The sequence below is a fragment of the Dicentrarchus labrax genome, unplaced genomic scaffold (genome assembly GCF_905237075.1).
Source record: "Dicentrarchus labrax unplaced genomic scaffold, dlabrax2021, whole genome shotgun sequence".
Taxonomy (NCBI): Eukaryota; Metazoa; Chordata; class Actinopteri; family Moronidae; genus Dicentrarchus; species Dicentrarchus labrax.
Window position 1 is genome coordinate 12223132 of NW_026136707.1, and position 14005 is coordinate 12237136.

A 14005-nucleotide genomic window follows, 5' to 3' on the forward strand; every position below is an offset into this window, starting at 1 on the left:
ATAACTAATATAACGTTGGAGAGATTAAATTACAATCTTCATTTGACTTTTCTTATCTAGAATTAACTGGTCATGGTAACACTGCAAAGTCTGAGAGGAGGAGGAGGAGGAGGTGGAGGAGGAGGAGGAGGTGGAGGAGGAGGAGGGCTAGCTTCTGGTCCACCAGGCATAATTGGAGACGAAGAAGAGGAGGACGACTCACCTGCGGTAAGGTCATAGGTCACACTCACCAGCAGAGTAGTTAACAGTTGCAGCAGTAAGATGCACTCGTGTATTTGTTTATTACCAGGTTTTACTGAGTGTTGTAGTCCAGCATGGACAGATAGGCCTCTGCTTCTATGATAGTAAGGACTCCTCTGTACACTACATGATAGACACTTCTGACAACTACGAGCTCCACCTGCTGGCCAGAGGTACACAATACACAGCCTGTTATATAATTCAAATTTTAATAGTGCAGAAATTATAATTATGTATATAAATTGCCACTTTTGCTTCTGTTTCTGTTGTCTAGTCATCCAGGAGGTTTGTCCCCATGTAATAATCACTAGTGCAAAGCAGGAGCGCTGCATGACACGCTTCCTGCAACAACTTGGTGAGTACTGGGAGACAGAAATTATCGTAGCCTGGGGGGAAGAAACACAAAAATGTCACAGAAAGTTTTGTTTTTGCATGGTTTGAGACTAGTCGTTTCTGGGTCAAGGGAATGAAATGAGATAAGGTCTGCCTGACACTGCAGCCAGATAGTGTGATAAGGGAGAAGATAGAGCGATGTTGCACAGCTTCATAAGGCTTTTACTGAACACACTATAGTGACACAATTCTGCCATGTGTCTACTGTTGATAGCTTTTTCTTTGCCACAATAAACAATTTTTCTTCTCTTTTTTTCAAACTCCACTCTTTTGTATCCCAGGTTCAAACCCAGACTATAGACCAGAGGTGGTTACTTATCCATATGTTGACTTTGGTAAACATACGCCCACCCATCATATCGAAATGTCCTCATTAATTTTTAGGCATAATTTCTGCATTAAATTTGCATGATTTTCCGCAATGAAGACAAGTTTGAATGTTGCAGGCCTGGAGGTCGGTAAGCAGAGGCTACTTTCTGCCCATCTGCCTTTCCTTCCTGCCTCCATTTCAGAGAGAGACAAAATGTCCTACCTCTCCTCCTGTATCTCCTTTGACTCTCCCCTGATGGTGAGCCAGCTGTCTACATATCAATCAGTCCATCGTTGTGCAGGAGCTGATCATTAACTGTCCATCATTGTGTTTTGTGTGGTCTTCTTGTGTGTGTGTGTGTGTGTGTGTGTGTGTGTGTGTGGATACATCCGTTGGGTAGCTGAGGGCAATGGGTGCTCTGCTGAAATGCCTGGACAGGAGGAGAGTGGGAGTGGAGCTGGAAGACAGCAGTGTTGGAGTTCCTATCTTACAGTTCCACGCCTACACACTGTAAGACACACATTTATGTAGATGTTCACACACACTAACAGGACTGTGATTGCACATTCTTCATAATGAGTTTTGTCAATGAAGAGTGATTTTGTACTGCTCTGTATTTAGCTACACAGATTTTAGTCTGTCAAACAGGCTGCAGTGGCATGCATTTGTGGCACTGTGCACTGTAGGATAATATCATACATTTACTGTATTATATTTTCTCTGTTCTCTCTATTTCTCTAAATCTCTATCTACCAGCAAACCAGACTCCAGTCTCATGTGATTCAGAAGTTTTTATGAATGAAAGATGTTGCTTCTCTAAAAAGTATTTTGTTTCTTTCCAATATAGTAAAGGCATTGTTTGCATTGACAGAGACACCTACAGGTAAGAGTGTCCTATCTTAGACTCTATAACATTATTTATCTTTGTTCAATGTACCAGTATGTCCCTAAAAGCTGACACTTGTCTCCCAAAACTGGCATTAATTGTTCACAACTAAAACCTTCAGTGCAGCTGTTTAGTACAGATAAATTAAACTATTATTTGTAAAAGAAGAATTTTTATATCAACTTGCTTATCTATGAGCTTTCATTTTACTTTTGCTCTAATTTGATATATTTTTTAACCATAGCTCTGTTATGTCTGTATTTTCTGTTGTTTTTTTCTCGTTTGTTGTTTTAATTTGGTATTTTTGTTTGTGATACACACAATATTTCTTTAAAAAATAAGTTAATAAATACATATAATGTATGAAATTGTATAGAATGTGGTATTCAAATCAGATTTATTATTAGGTGAGGCAGGCAAAAACAAAAAAGTGACAAGGTGTGGCTATAGATTTTGTATTTGTTGTAGTGTACTGCAGATCTTCAAATCAGAACTTCACCCGTCAGTGTACAAACTGCATTCAGGTGAAAAGGAGGGACTCAGTCTTTATGGTAAGAAGCTCTGAAGGCACCAGTTCAAGTCATTGTCACTCGGCCTTATCTAATTGTGTTTATTTGCTTGTTCTTACTGTGTGTAACAGGGATACTGAACCGCTGCAGGTGCAAGTTTGGCTCCAAACTGCTACGGTCAGAAACACCTCTTGCTAGAGTCCAGTTAACACAACAAAAATAATGAAGGACCTTTACTGCATCCAAAGAGAATATTAGGCCTTTAGTAGAAAAGGTTATTCATTCTTTTAGCATGTCCTCATTATCTAGTTAAACTAAACTTATGTCTTTACCACCATGCTGTGTAACAGTTGTGCCAAATCTAAGCATTTGGTATGAGAGATTGATGTCAGGTACTTCTAGTAATGCTGCAGCACCACCACCAGTACTACTAATACTTCTATTATGACTACGACTAATAGGCAGATTAGCTGGTTGTAACTAATCTAATAACAGAAGAAATTCAAAGTGGTCTGTATCATCCATAGAAGATAGCAATTATCTAATCATAACTCTCTGGTCAAAGTTGATGTAATATTCATATTCTAACTACTTATTGAAAGTGGATTTATTCTTATGAACACTGGGAGCATTAGATACAAACACTGCCAAAGCAAAAAAAAAAAAAAAGGGTTTTGTAATATATTTACAAATTTATATTTACTGCTGTTTTGGGATTCAGGCAGAAGATTTCTTTTTGTATCAGGAATTTCAAGGTTTTCATACCACTGCTGGTATCTATGGCAACAAGATAAATATGTCAGCTTTTCCAACATAATACATCATCTGTTTTTGGTGCTCCATTTTTAACTAATTCCATTATGAGATTATTGTGAGAATGTACATTTGTGTGCCATTTTTCTTTACACAACTATTATTTTTTTGCATACATACAGCAATTAACTCTGGTTATTATCACCACCTGGAAGCCTACTAGTTTTCTTTATAGAAGTAACATTAATGTAAGTGATGTCCCTTCTTCTCTCAGCCAGTGGTTTCTGCGACCAACACAGGATCTGGCTGTGTTACACAGAAGACAGGAAGTGATACGTTTCTTCACATCACCGCGGAACTCTGACACCCTGAGCACCCTGCAGTCCTCGTTACGCAACATCAGTAACATACCAGTAAGAGCTCTGACCAGTGGCCTCCTTTTTTATCCACATCTGTGACCAATTATCCCCCTATTTGCTGTGTCGCCACGTGAACATAGAAATTATGACACTGCCTAAATCAAATCCTTGTGTGCGCTTGTGTGTGTTAGACTCTTCTGCGTAGGATGTCTCTCTCTCACACCAAAGTGACCGATTGGCAGAGTCTCTACAAGGTTGGAGTTACAGTATTACCTGACATCCTTTATCCACAACACAGGTTCTGTTAAATGTGTACAGAACTTTGCGTTTCTGTGTGTCTTTGTCAGACAGTGTACAATGCAGTGTTTATCAGGGACACGGTGCGACACCTGCCTCAGTCCATTCAGCTCTTTCGTGATATCAGTGAAGGCTTCTCTGATGACCTCCACTATGTTGCCTCACTCATCAGCCGAGTTGTGAGATACACACATTAATACACAGCTGTACATCCAAGAAATCTCCTGACTTTTGTTGTCATGCTCAGTAGATCACAGTTGTTTTCCAGACTGTTGAGAGTTAATGAACTCCATCTCTGACTTGAAATATGTAGGTGGATTTTGAAACCAGCCTAGCTGAGAATCGCTTCACCATCAAAACGAATGTGGATCCAGCAATTGACGAGAGTAAGTGCCCTCGTATTGGATTTAAAACTAGAGCTGTTAGTTAAACAGTCCAATAATATGTTATCTCCAAGTGTTATGAGCCTGTATCAGTAAGTTTACTATAAGTTTACTGTGGTTGACTTAAAGTTTTAACAATGCTACCTCCCTCTGTCAGAGAAGAGGAGGATGATGGGGTTGTCCGACTTCCTGACAGATGTAGCCAGAAAAGAGCTGGAACACCTGGATGCTCGCATCCCCTCCTGCTGCGTCATCTACATCCCTCTGGTCTGAGCTTTATGCCTACATATCATCTCATATATATCTTTCCAACAACTACATTTTTATTTACTCATCTGGTTTGCTCATGTACTTCATAATTGTTGGTTTCTCTGAAGCACCACGCGTACCAGTCCTCTTTTATCATTGTTTAATTTTCCTTACAGATTGGATTCCTGTTATCTGTCCCTCGCCTGCCCAGCATGTTGGAAAAAGAGGATTTTGAGATAGAGGGGCTTGATTTTATGGTTTGTGTATGATCTTGTCAACATGTAAAGTTTTTGTTTGTTTGTGTTCATCAAAATGACAGTTGCTCCTGTGCTGTAATACTCTGCCTTTTCTTTGTGGGTTAGTTTCTGTCAGAGGACCGTCTGCACTACCGCAGCCAGAGAACCAAGGAGCTAGACGACCTCCTAGGCGACCTGCACTGTGACATTCGAGGTCTTTTACCTTCTTACTAGCAGAAAATGTTTACCTGATAGCTGTGTATCTGATGTTTTTAGAAATGACCACAACTTCTGATAGCTCTCCTGATGGTATACTTCCTGTTTCTCAGACATGGAGATGGCGGTAATGGCACAGTTGCAGAACACAGTCCTCGAGAGGAGTGCCTCCCTCTACAAGGTTGGTATGCATCCCTGTACACTTCCAGGTCCCAGTGTTTAAACATGACTCCCACACTGATAAAATGATTGTTGGCATGAAAATAACTCTGTTAATGTGTGTAGGAGGTGTTTGTTGTGATTAGCTTTCAGTGTTTCTTTGGGTTATGTTGTACATTTTGATTATGAAACAGGTCCTGATGGTCCTGAAGTTCATTTCAAGAGCTGTGATATTTGTCCCACGACAGATAGGTCTGCAATTTCCTGCTGTAATTGCAGGTTTTATTGTTACTTTTCAGGACAGAATTATCATTCAGGTTAGATAATGAATTATTGCGTTTACAATACCGTAGCTGTCGTTAAGATGTACTTGCTTTTAGGCAGATTGCAACTTGGCAATTAAATCAATGTAAAATAAACAATGAACTTTATTAAAAATGGACTAAAAAATATTAAGCTTTATTAAAGTGAAGTCACTTTAACACTTATCTACTCTTACTGCAGTATCAAAACATCCAAAGAAAATTCTCAAATTGCTCCTGCAACATAATCCACTTCTTTGTTTTCCATCTGTATCGTCAGTTTGGTCCAAATTCTCATATTCTGCACCTCAGTTTCAGGTCTCAGTTCACATTCACAACCCCGTTGAGCTACAATAAACACTAGAGCTCTGGCTTTGCTGCTCTTTCATTGGTCAAAACTACTCTGTTCAGGACAGTCATTGTGTTTAATGTGTGTGTTGTGTAGATTCTGGATCTCACTGCTGAGCTGGACTGTCTGATGGCTTTGAGCAGTGCCTCCCAAGAGTATGGCTACACCTCACCCAAACTAACCAACCACAGGAAGATAACAGTCATAGAGGGCAGGTAGGAACTCATACACGAGATGGAAACAATTATATTGGTACTTCAGTTGTAATCTAAAACTTTGATTATGTAAGGTCATCATTCCACATAAGCTGATCCAACATTAATCTGATTACTAATTACATACACAGCACACACACATAAAGCACAAGTTGTATTTAATATAAAAATGCACTACAGGGTTGATAAATGTCTGTATTTTATGATTTTTTAGACATCCACTGTTAGAGTTGTGCTCTCCTGTGTTTGTGGCCAACTCCTTCCAGAGCTCAGAGTCGCAGGGTAGAGTTAAGATCATCACTGGCCCCAACTCATCTGGAAAGAGCATCTACCTCAAACAGGTGGGGCGGTCAGGAAAAAATATGTTCCTAACAATTACGCACAAGTTCAAAAGCCTTGATAACTTTAACAAGTTAGTGATGAACAAAGGAAGTAGAGCAGTATATATGCAGAGTAGCTGATGATAGAATCAGTTGCAGGTGAGGAGTGGGCGGAGTAGGCCAGGTGAAGGGAATGCATGATGGCAGGGCAGATCGGAGTGGCAGGATCTGTAATGGAAAGAGAAAGTCTGGGGGCATCTGGTGGATAGGTAAAGAATAATGCTGAATGGTCCTGGGAAAGTAGAGCTGTGGCTAAAGAGAGGCACAGAGGTGGACGTGATAGCTTGTGGTCTTGACTAGCTTGATAATACTCAACCTATTTATGTAACAGTAACACAGTTTCTGTATGTGACCCAGCACGTACATGATTCAGTTTCCTGTTTACCTGAAATTTGATTGATATACGGTAGGTTTTGAGGCCAAAGATGCTTTTTTTCTTTTGCTGCATAGTGATAAGCTGTGATTAGGGAAACAGTTGCAGCAAAACTAATAGAAAGGTTTAATGAATAAAATAACAGTCAAGCTATACAAGTCTGCCTTCAACATCTGTTTATTCAGCACCAGTAGTTGCATTACAGATACAAGTAACCTCAGAATTCTGATTGATGATGACAGCTGCCATGATGTACAAGATTTACATTTTCCCTCTCCAAACTTTTTGACTTTATTGATTATTAGAATAAGTCTTGAAGCTGTGAATCACAACTTTATCATAAAACACAGAGGACTGTAATTAGGGGTGACAATAAAGTTTGTCAAATAGAATATGTTCATTTTACACTTTGTTCAGGGGAGTTTTTACCTCCAGGTTGCTCTTGAGGATCACTGATGGGACTCAGGACAGCACTTGTCATCCAACCTTGACTTGTGACTTAACCTGCTTTCTGATTTGACTTGGCAGGTGGGTCTGATTGTGTTTATGGCTCTGATTGGCTCAGATGTGCCTGCAAAAGAGGCAGAGATCGGTCTGGTGGATGGGATCTTTACCCGCATGCAGAGCAGAGAGTCTGTGTCTGTGGGCCTCAGCACCTTCATGATAGACCTTAACCAGGTACCTAACACACTCACGCACACACACTTTTACACACACAAGCTGTGTGTGGGTGTGGAAATAAAAGATATGAACTTCCAACACTACTGTCCTCCAGCTCCACTCCCACTCTCCACCTGTTAAGACATTTTTATAAAACAACTACTGCCCACAGCCATAACACACACACACACACAGACAATAAAACAGCAAAGTGGTGTAACATTTTGTGTCTCTGTTCTCCAGATGGCCCAGGCTCTCAACAGCAGTACTGGCAACTCATTAGTTCTCATCGATGAATTTGGAAAGGGAACTAACACAGTAAGAAGAACTTGTTCCAGTGCTTTGTGAATTAAATACATATGTATACGCATAACAAGTACACACAGTGTCACCGATGTGAAGCGCCTGAAACCAATCCCAGCCAATATTATACAATTTAGAGCTGCAGCACGAACAGACCTTCAGTTCAGCCCAACATGTGTCACCTATCAGCAACAAAATAGCAGCAGCTGTTCGAAGCTGTAGATATAGAGGTGTTGATGTGCTCCATCTATAGGTAAGGGAAGTAATAATGCAACTTGCGGCAAAGGCTGTTATACCTGCTGTTTTTCAATAGCTGTTTGTGTGTGTTTTTACATTTATATTTTAGTTTTGGTAGCTGTAGGATATTTCCAGCTGGATACTGAGAAATGTGCACAGTTCACAGTGCTCTGAGTATCATTATCTTCTCTGTCCTCCATCACTGTCTGCCAGGTTACTCTGGAGAGGGACGTAGAGGGTCCAGACCAATTTTATTTGTCTAAAGGAAAAATAGAGGTGTGAGAAGAAGGTTCTAGAAACATTAAGAGAAAATTACCAAAGTAGGTTGAATAAGTCCTATCTCAGCCCAGGTCATAGATTAAATTAGCTTTTATCAATATTTTTATTATAATAATATGACAATATGAAAACAATGTGACTCCCCTCGGCTTTACAGAACTTTATGGTGAGAACTTTCAGTCTTGTCAGCAGCAGCAGTGGTTTTTGGCTGAAAAACCCACTGTACACAATCTGCTTAACACAGAACGACAGATGGACACATTTAGCGACTAGCTGTTGAACATAATGGAGCGTTTAGAAGCTAAAGAGCAACATATTTCCCTCAGGAGTTGGCAGAGACCAGAAACAGGGCTAGACGTGAGTGAATATTGACTGGATGGCCAAAAACACGACTCCAACTGAATGTTGTTGTTGTAATGTCGTCTGTACCTGCTTCAGGTGAAAAACTGTTTGCCAAGAAGTTCGTCAAATCAACTTGACAGGAATATGTATATAACATAATACAACAAACAGGGTGAACTGTGTTTCTATTATATCTGAGTTTTTACAGTAATATCTGCTGGAGGTACGTTTGACACACTGTGAAATGTAAAACCTCACAAGTACATACACATAAAAACAGCTCTAACCCTCTTACCTGCAGGTGGTGCATGTTAAAATGTAAGCAGCTACTGCTTTCCTTGCCTGTAGGTGGCGACATGTACCCCATAACCACAAGGCCTAGTTCTTTGTTGCATGTCATACCCCCTCTGTCTTTGACCACATGTCTTGTCTGTCTTTTGTACACTATCAGAATTAAATACAAAATTCCCCACCAAATAGAGTTTATATCTGGATGTCTACACTGCTGCTGCTGTTGGTTTCCTTTCCTGTAAGTAATTCAGGTGGTTGGACAAAGATGGAAAACTGCAGAATGTTTGTACAACAAAAGTTTAATCATAAACACACAAACATTGATATATCCTAGGCTATGATTACTTAAAGTCTGTTCTTGTGTACAGGGGATACATGTATTCCTCCTAAATTGTACATTTACTCAAGATTCCTGGTTTACTTTAATATTAATTAGAATAAATAGCAATTCATTTGCAAATGTGAAACCTTACATACATTACCTAACATTTGTTAATTAAGTTAACATTTGTTTTTGTGATACTTCTGCTTGGCTGTTGTTCAAAAGAAAGCGAGGCATCTGATAGGTGGACCTCTTAATCCACAAACCAGTAGACAGGAATGTTAATTGGTTTATTCTGGCACCAACTCAATCTCGTGCTATCAGGGGTTTGTGTAAAGAGCTTAACCTGAATCGTGACTGAATTGTTTGGCCAATAGCTGCTTCATCACTGCACTGAAAACACATCCATGTAACGTTCCCCTTCAGGTGGATGGACTGTCCCTGCTGGCTGCATCAATCTCTCATTGGCTGAGAAAAGCTCCCATGGATGTACCTCATGTCCTGTTGGCTACTAACTTCCACAGTTTGCTGCAGCTGGGCCTGCTACCCTCCTCGGGCCTGCTGTCTCTTCTGGTAGTGAGAGATACTCAACTGAGCTTGCACAACGATAAAATGTTGCCTGAAGCATTTTGTGAAGGTTCACTGAGATTTCATGATGGTAAAATAATGTGCTGCAGAATATTGTTGACAGCAAAACATCCAAATGACCAAATGAGACTCCAATTGAGATTTGTTTTAGCTTGTTTAAGTTTATTTGCGTATGTGAGTTTTAGGTGGGTGTGTGTGTGTGTGTGTGTGTGTGTGTGTGTGTGTGTGTGTGTGTGTGTTAGACTCTAGAGACAGCAGTGGACGGGGATGAGTTGGTGTTTCTGTACCAACTCAAGGAAGGGATCTGTCAGTCCAGCTATGCTGCCAACATCGCTACATTGGCAGGCTTGCCAATCAGCCTTGTACAGAGAGGAGTTGAGGTAAACACATACACGGATACATACACACACACACACACACACACACACACACACACACACACACACAGAGATAAACAGTAGTATGCTGACATAGACTGACTGTTTGTGGCTGTGTGTGTTTACTCAGGTGTCTGAACTGTACCGGACAGGAAGGTCCATCAAACGTATTGACAAAGCATCATCGGATGAGCAGGCAAAGAGGTTTGTTAAACTCTAGTATCACAGAATGACAATGAAAACCAACACAGAGAGCAGTGTAAGTGAAGCAGAGTGTGACCGACAGGTGCAGGTCTGTGGTGGAGAAGTTCCTGAGCCTCGACCTGGAGGACAAAGATTTGGACCTTCAGCACTTCATGAAAGAGGAGTTCCTGCCCTCTGCTGGGGAGCTGCTGAACCACAGCTGAACGGCTCTGCTGCAGTTGCACACATTTCTACAGCTCTGTGGTCAGTTTGTTCATTCACTGTCTAATGTTTTCAGTTGGTCAGGCTTTTACTGATGTTCTACCTACAGACAGGATACATATATCTAAATACATGACAAGAAATATATTATACTATAATACGTATACAGTATGACTGAAATATGTGTCATACTGCATATGTTGTAGAGGTTTATGTTGTAGCAGCTTGATTTCTTCTTGTGTTTGGTTCAGTAGAAATACCATGTTGAATATGAGACACAACAGCTTGGTTGGATTAAAGTCTTTCTAAATTAATATGTTAATGCCAGAATTATCTAAATAGTGTTTTTCTAATTCAGTAGTCTATTGGATAGTACAAAAAGTCTGCAGAGCTGGTGATTTTTCTTCACCATATGGTTCAAGTCCTTTCAGCATCACTTCACACAGTCTTCTCCTCTTTGTTTTGACAACATAAATAAATGCAAGTTGTTTATTGTGATCCCGTTGAGGCTTCAGTGAGGTGCCAGGAAGTTAGGACGGCCATAATGAGATACAAAAGTGTGGTTATTGGAAGTTTGTGTGATGTGTTGCAGAAGGGCGTGTCGCAGCAGTGTTTGGTCATGACAAAGATTGTTTTGTTAGAGAAGAGCTCCACTGTGGTTTCCACGCTGCACTCTTCTGCCTTCACACAACCTAAAGTCTTAATGTCCAGAGTGTCAGCTGGGGAGACAAGACAACGGTATTCAGTATAACATCTCTATGTAAATTAGAGCAAAATACATTTTATAATTTTACCCTGATAACATTTACACCCTCTAACGCATATATATTTATTAATAAACATACACTGAAAAATACAGTCTTATCCAACACACCTGCCTTCCCTCTGCCCGTGTAGCAGAGCTCCCCGTGGCTGCAGTTGGTTTCGGTGGTGTAGCAGGCATCCCAGAAGCCCAGGTCACAACGGAAACACTCCAGAAACTCTTCCTCTTCCTCAAATTCCACTGACTCCATAAGCTGCTCTAGCTGCTCTTCATCCTCACCTGAGCCCAATGAACAAAAATAAGAAATGAGACACAGTAAAGAAATGAATTTTGACAGAACAAAGGAGACCGTATCTAACAGCAACAAAAGAAATGTTACTGAATTAATTATTGTTATTGAAAATTCAAATTGTATGTCCAATATATTGAGTAAAAAGGACAAAAAGGTTTTAATTTTACTTAACCTCTATTTAACCAGATCTCCCATTGAGATTGTAAAGTTATTTTACAAGAAAGACCTGACCAATACAGCAAGTTAAAAGGTTGCAGGCAAAATCAGCTGATCAATAAAACAATACTAAAAAACAGATAACTGTACAATAAGGTAAGAACAGAGAATATGAACTACTAGCAATATAGATGTCAGGTTAATGGATGAATGGCTTTGGATTATTCAGATTTTGAGGCATTTATGTAATAGCTAGTTGGACACATTTATTATTCTGAGGGTGCTGAATGTGTGAAGTGTTGGAGCGCTGTCGAAGACATCAAGCCAAAGTGATGAGCCAGATTCTGCCGAAACCTTTGAGTATCTCAGAAATATTTCGTTTATTCAGCAGCACTCTGGAGTTTGTTTCTTTGAGTGGATGACTTGTGTTATTCAGGGAGTGCTCCAAGTCTTCAGGCTGCATCATGTTTTTATTAACCAGACAGATACTGGAATTAATATAAAGAATTGGCAGCAGAACGTAGTGCAGGAGCGGGACATACCCTTCTTACCACACTGTACTGCACAATCCTTTAAAATAATGCCACTAAAGCCACACATTAGCTCTTGAAATGCACAGAGGCTTCTTCCTAAAATTAGTGATTTATTGGCAGTGAGAAATAGGTGACAGAACAAAAAAACTGTCAAATATGGCTGAAAATTTTCATTTTAATCTCATAATAAATTTGTCATTTCTTATTCAAATAATTGTAAAGACAGCATATTTGCATACAATTACTTTGCATGGTAGTCTTGAATGTCTGAGATTTACGTTTGAAGTTCATTGTCAGAGCACACGCAGCTGCCAAATGGCCAGCCTAAGTAATGTTACAAGGATAAGGGAGACTCACAATCCTTATCCCTTCCTCATCTTGTTAGCTAAATCTAGCTCAGGTGAACAAACACACAAGAGTAGTGAGGTGAAGTTTAGTGTGAGAAGAGTACAGACTTAATAAATGTATACTTAATTGCCTGTTCATTAGGTGCCTAGTCAGTGCGGTCTAATACAATCAACAAAAAACTTAAAGCTGTACCGTTCATGAAGTTTGGATTAATTGCAGAGCTGCGATGCTTAATCGATTCATGGATTTACACAAAATGTGATTCTGATAATCAATCAATTTTGATGGTTGGATTTTCTGCTATTTATTGTTTTACATTATAGTAAATTGAATATTTTGGGGTTGTAGACAAAACTGGACATTAGAGGATTTCACCTGTAGGGCAGTTGTATTAGACCATATGGACAGAAAGAATAAGCCCTGTTAGTATTTCACATATTAAGGCTATTAACTTTCTCGTAGTTCTTGTAGCAGCAACATTTTAGAACAGAGGAAATAGTTTGATCATCACCAACTATTTATCTACATCATCTTACCTTGAACAGGTGTGAGCATCATGATGGCAAAAATACAGAATAGTAGTCCTTTCATTTTGAGTGGAATACTTATTCCATTGACTGCATCATGCGGACTGCTTAGGGGTCCGGAAGCAGGGCTAAAATTGGATTAGTCAGGAATACACCTGCTTATTGTCCAGCACCAATCACAGCTGCCGGACGGCTGCAGATGATCAAACAAGGGGAGTTTCGGGGGGGGTCTGTGAGAGACGAGGGGTGAGATGTGGAGTTTGGCAACCAGAAGGATTTAGTGTCTCCTTAAATGTCAGAAAATGTAATTTGGTTTATTAGCTGCTTTAACAGAAGATACAGCGTGAATGTTACATATAAAATCAAGCCGGTAACTCATCCCTCTGCTTAGATGAAATAACGAATGCCAGATGTAGACAAAAGGTGGTGGAAAACATTTCTCCATCCAGCTGATGCTTCTCACTTCTTTTTACAGAGACATCTTTACTGAATCCTTTTTCCTGCTGTAACAGGTGAAGTCTTTGAGCAGAAAAAGACAGTTTCTTCAGGCTGGTTGATCCTCAGCTACTCACATCTTTTTTAAAATGTTTATCATAGCTCCTCTCTCTCTTAAGGAACAGCGAAATTGCATGTGTCCTGAGTCAGCGCAGGGTTAAGCAGCTTACAGCCTCTGGTACGTCTGCTCAGATATGTATCAACACACACACACACACACACACACACTAATCTCTCAGAGGAGGGAATTCGATTCAGTTGTACTCTCAATGCAGCAAAAAATGTGTGTTGCTGAATTATGTAACAACACTGTCGTACACACACATACACACACACACTGATGTACACATGAGAAACCTCAAAGATGGCTTGTATTCTCCGTTGCTGCAGTGCTGTTGTTGCATGTGCGTAAATGATATTGAGATTTCTTGTAAATCAATATACAACATGTGTATGAAGAAACAAGAGTATAATTAAC

At 39.9% G+C, this 14005-nt stretch overlaps 2 protein-coding genes across 2 annotated transcripts; one reads left to right on the plus strand and one right to left on the minus strand.

The window, feature by feature from the left end:
* Nucleotides 1-126: 126 nt before the first annotated feature.
* Nucleotides 127-10426, plus strand: msh5 (mutS homolog 5; the record flags this gene model as incomplete). Its single annotated transcript, XM_051407102.1, has 25 exons — nucleotides 127-207; nucleotides 290-413; nucleotides 515-595; nucleotides 915-968; nucleotides 1080-1201; nucleotides 1344-1453; nucleotides 1791-1826; nucleotides 2298-2380; nucleotides 2470-2515; nucleotides 3366-3504; nucleotides 3642-3704; nucleotides 3798-3926; nucleotides 4061-4133; nucleotides 4288-4397; nucleotides 4556-4642; nucleotides 4742-4829; nucleotides 4945-5012; nucleotides 5738-5856; nucleotides 6071-6197; nucleotides 7138-7287; nucleotides 7513-7587; nucleotides 9470-9616; nucleotides 9874-10011; nucleotides 10139-10212; nucleotides 10295-10426. Coding segments are annotated over 25 exons (2445 nt in total), but the record flags the coding sequence as incomplete, so codon positions are not given.
* LOC127367116 (protein Bouncer-like) lies at nucleotides 9767-13227 on the minus strand. Its single transcript, XM_051406687.1, has 3 exons — nucleotides 13042-13227; nucleotides 11288-11455; nucleotides 9767-11132 (listed from the first exon to the last, which is right to left on the minus strand). The coding sequence occupies exons 1-3, from the start codon at nucleotides 13094-13096 to the stop codon at nucleotides 10903-10905; spliced, it is 453 nt and encodes a 150-aa protein (XP_051262647.1). The 5' UTR covers nucleotides 13097-13227; the 3' UTR covers nucleotides 9767-10902.
* Between the last annotated feature and the right edge of the window lie 778 nt (nucleotides 13228-14005).

Coding starts and splice junctions, on each gene's coding strand:
- LOC127367116 (XM_051406687.1), bottom strand. CDS start 13,096: ATGAAAGGACTACTATTCTGTATTTTTGCCATCATGATGCTCACACCT. Junction 11,456..13,041: donor GATGCTCACACCTGTTCAAG/GTAAGATGATGT, acceptor CATTGGGCTCAG/GTGAGGATGAAGAGCAGCTA. Junction 11,133..11,287: donor CACGGGCAGAGGGAAGGCAG/GTGTGTTGGATA, acceptor TTGTCTCCCCAG/CTGACACTCTGGACATTAAG.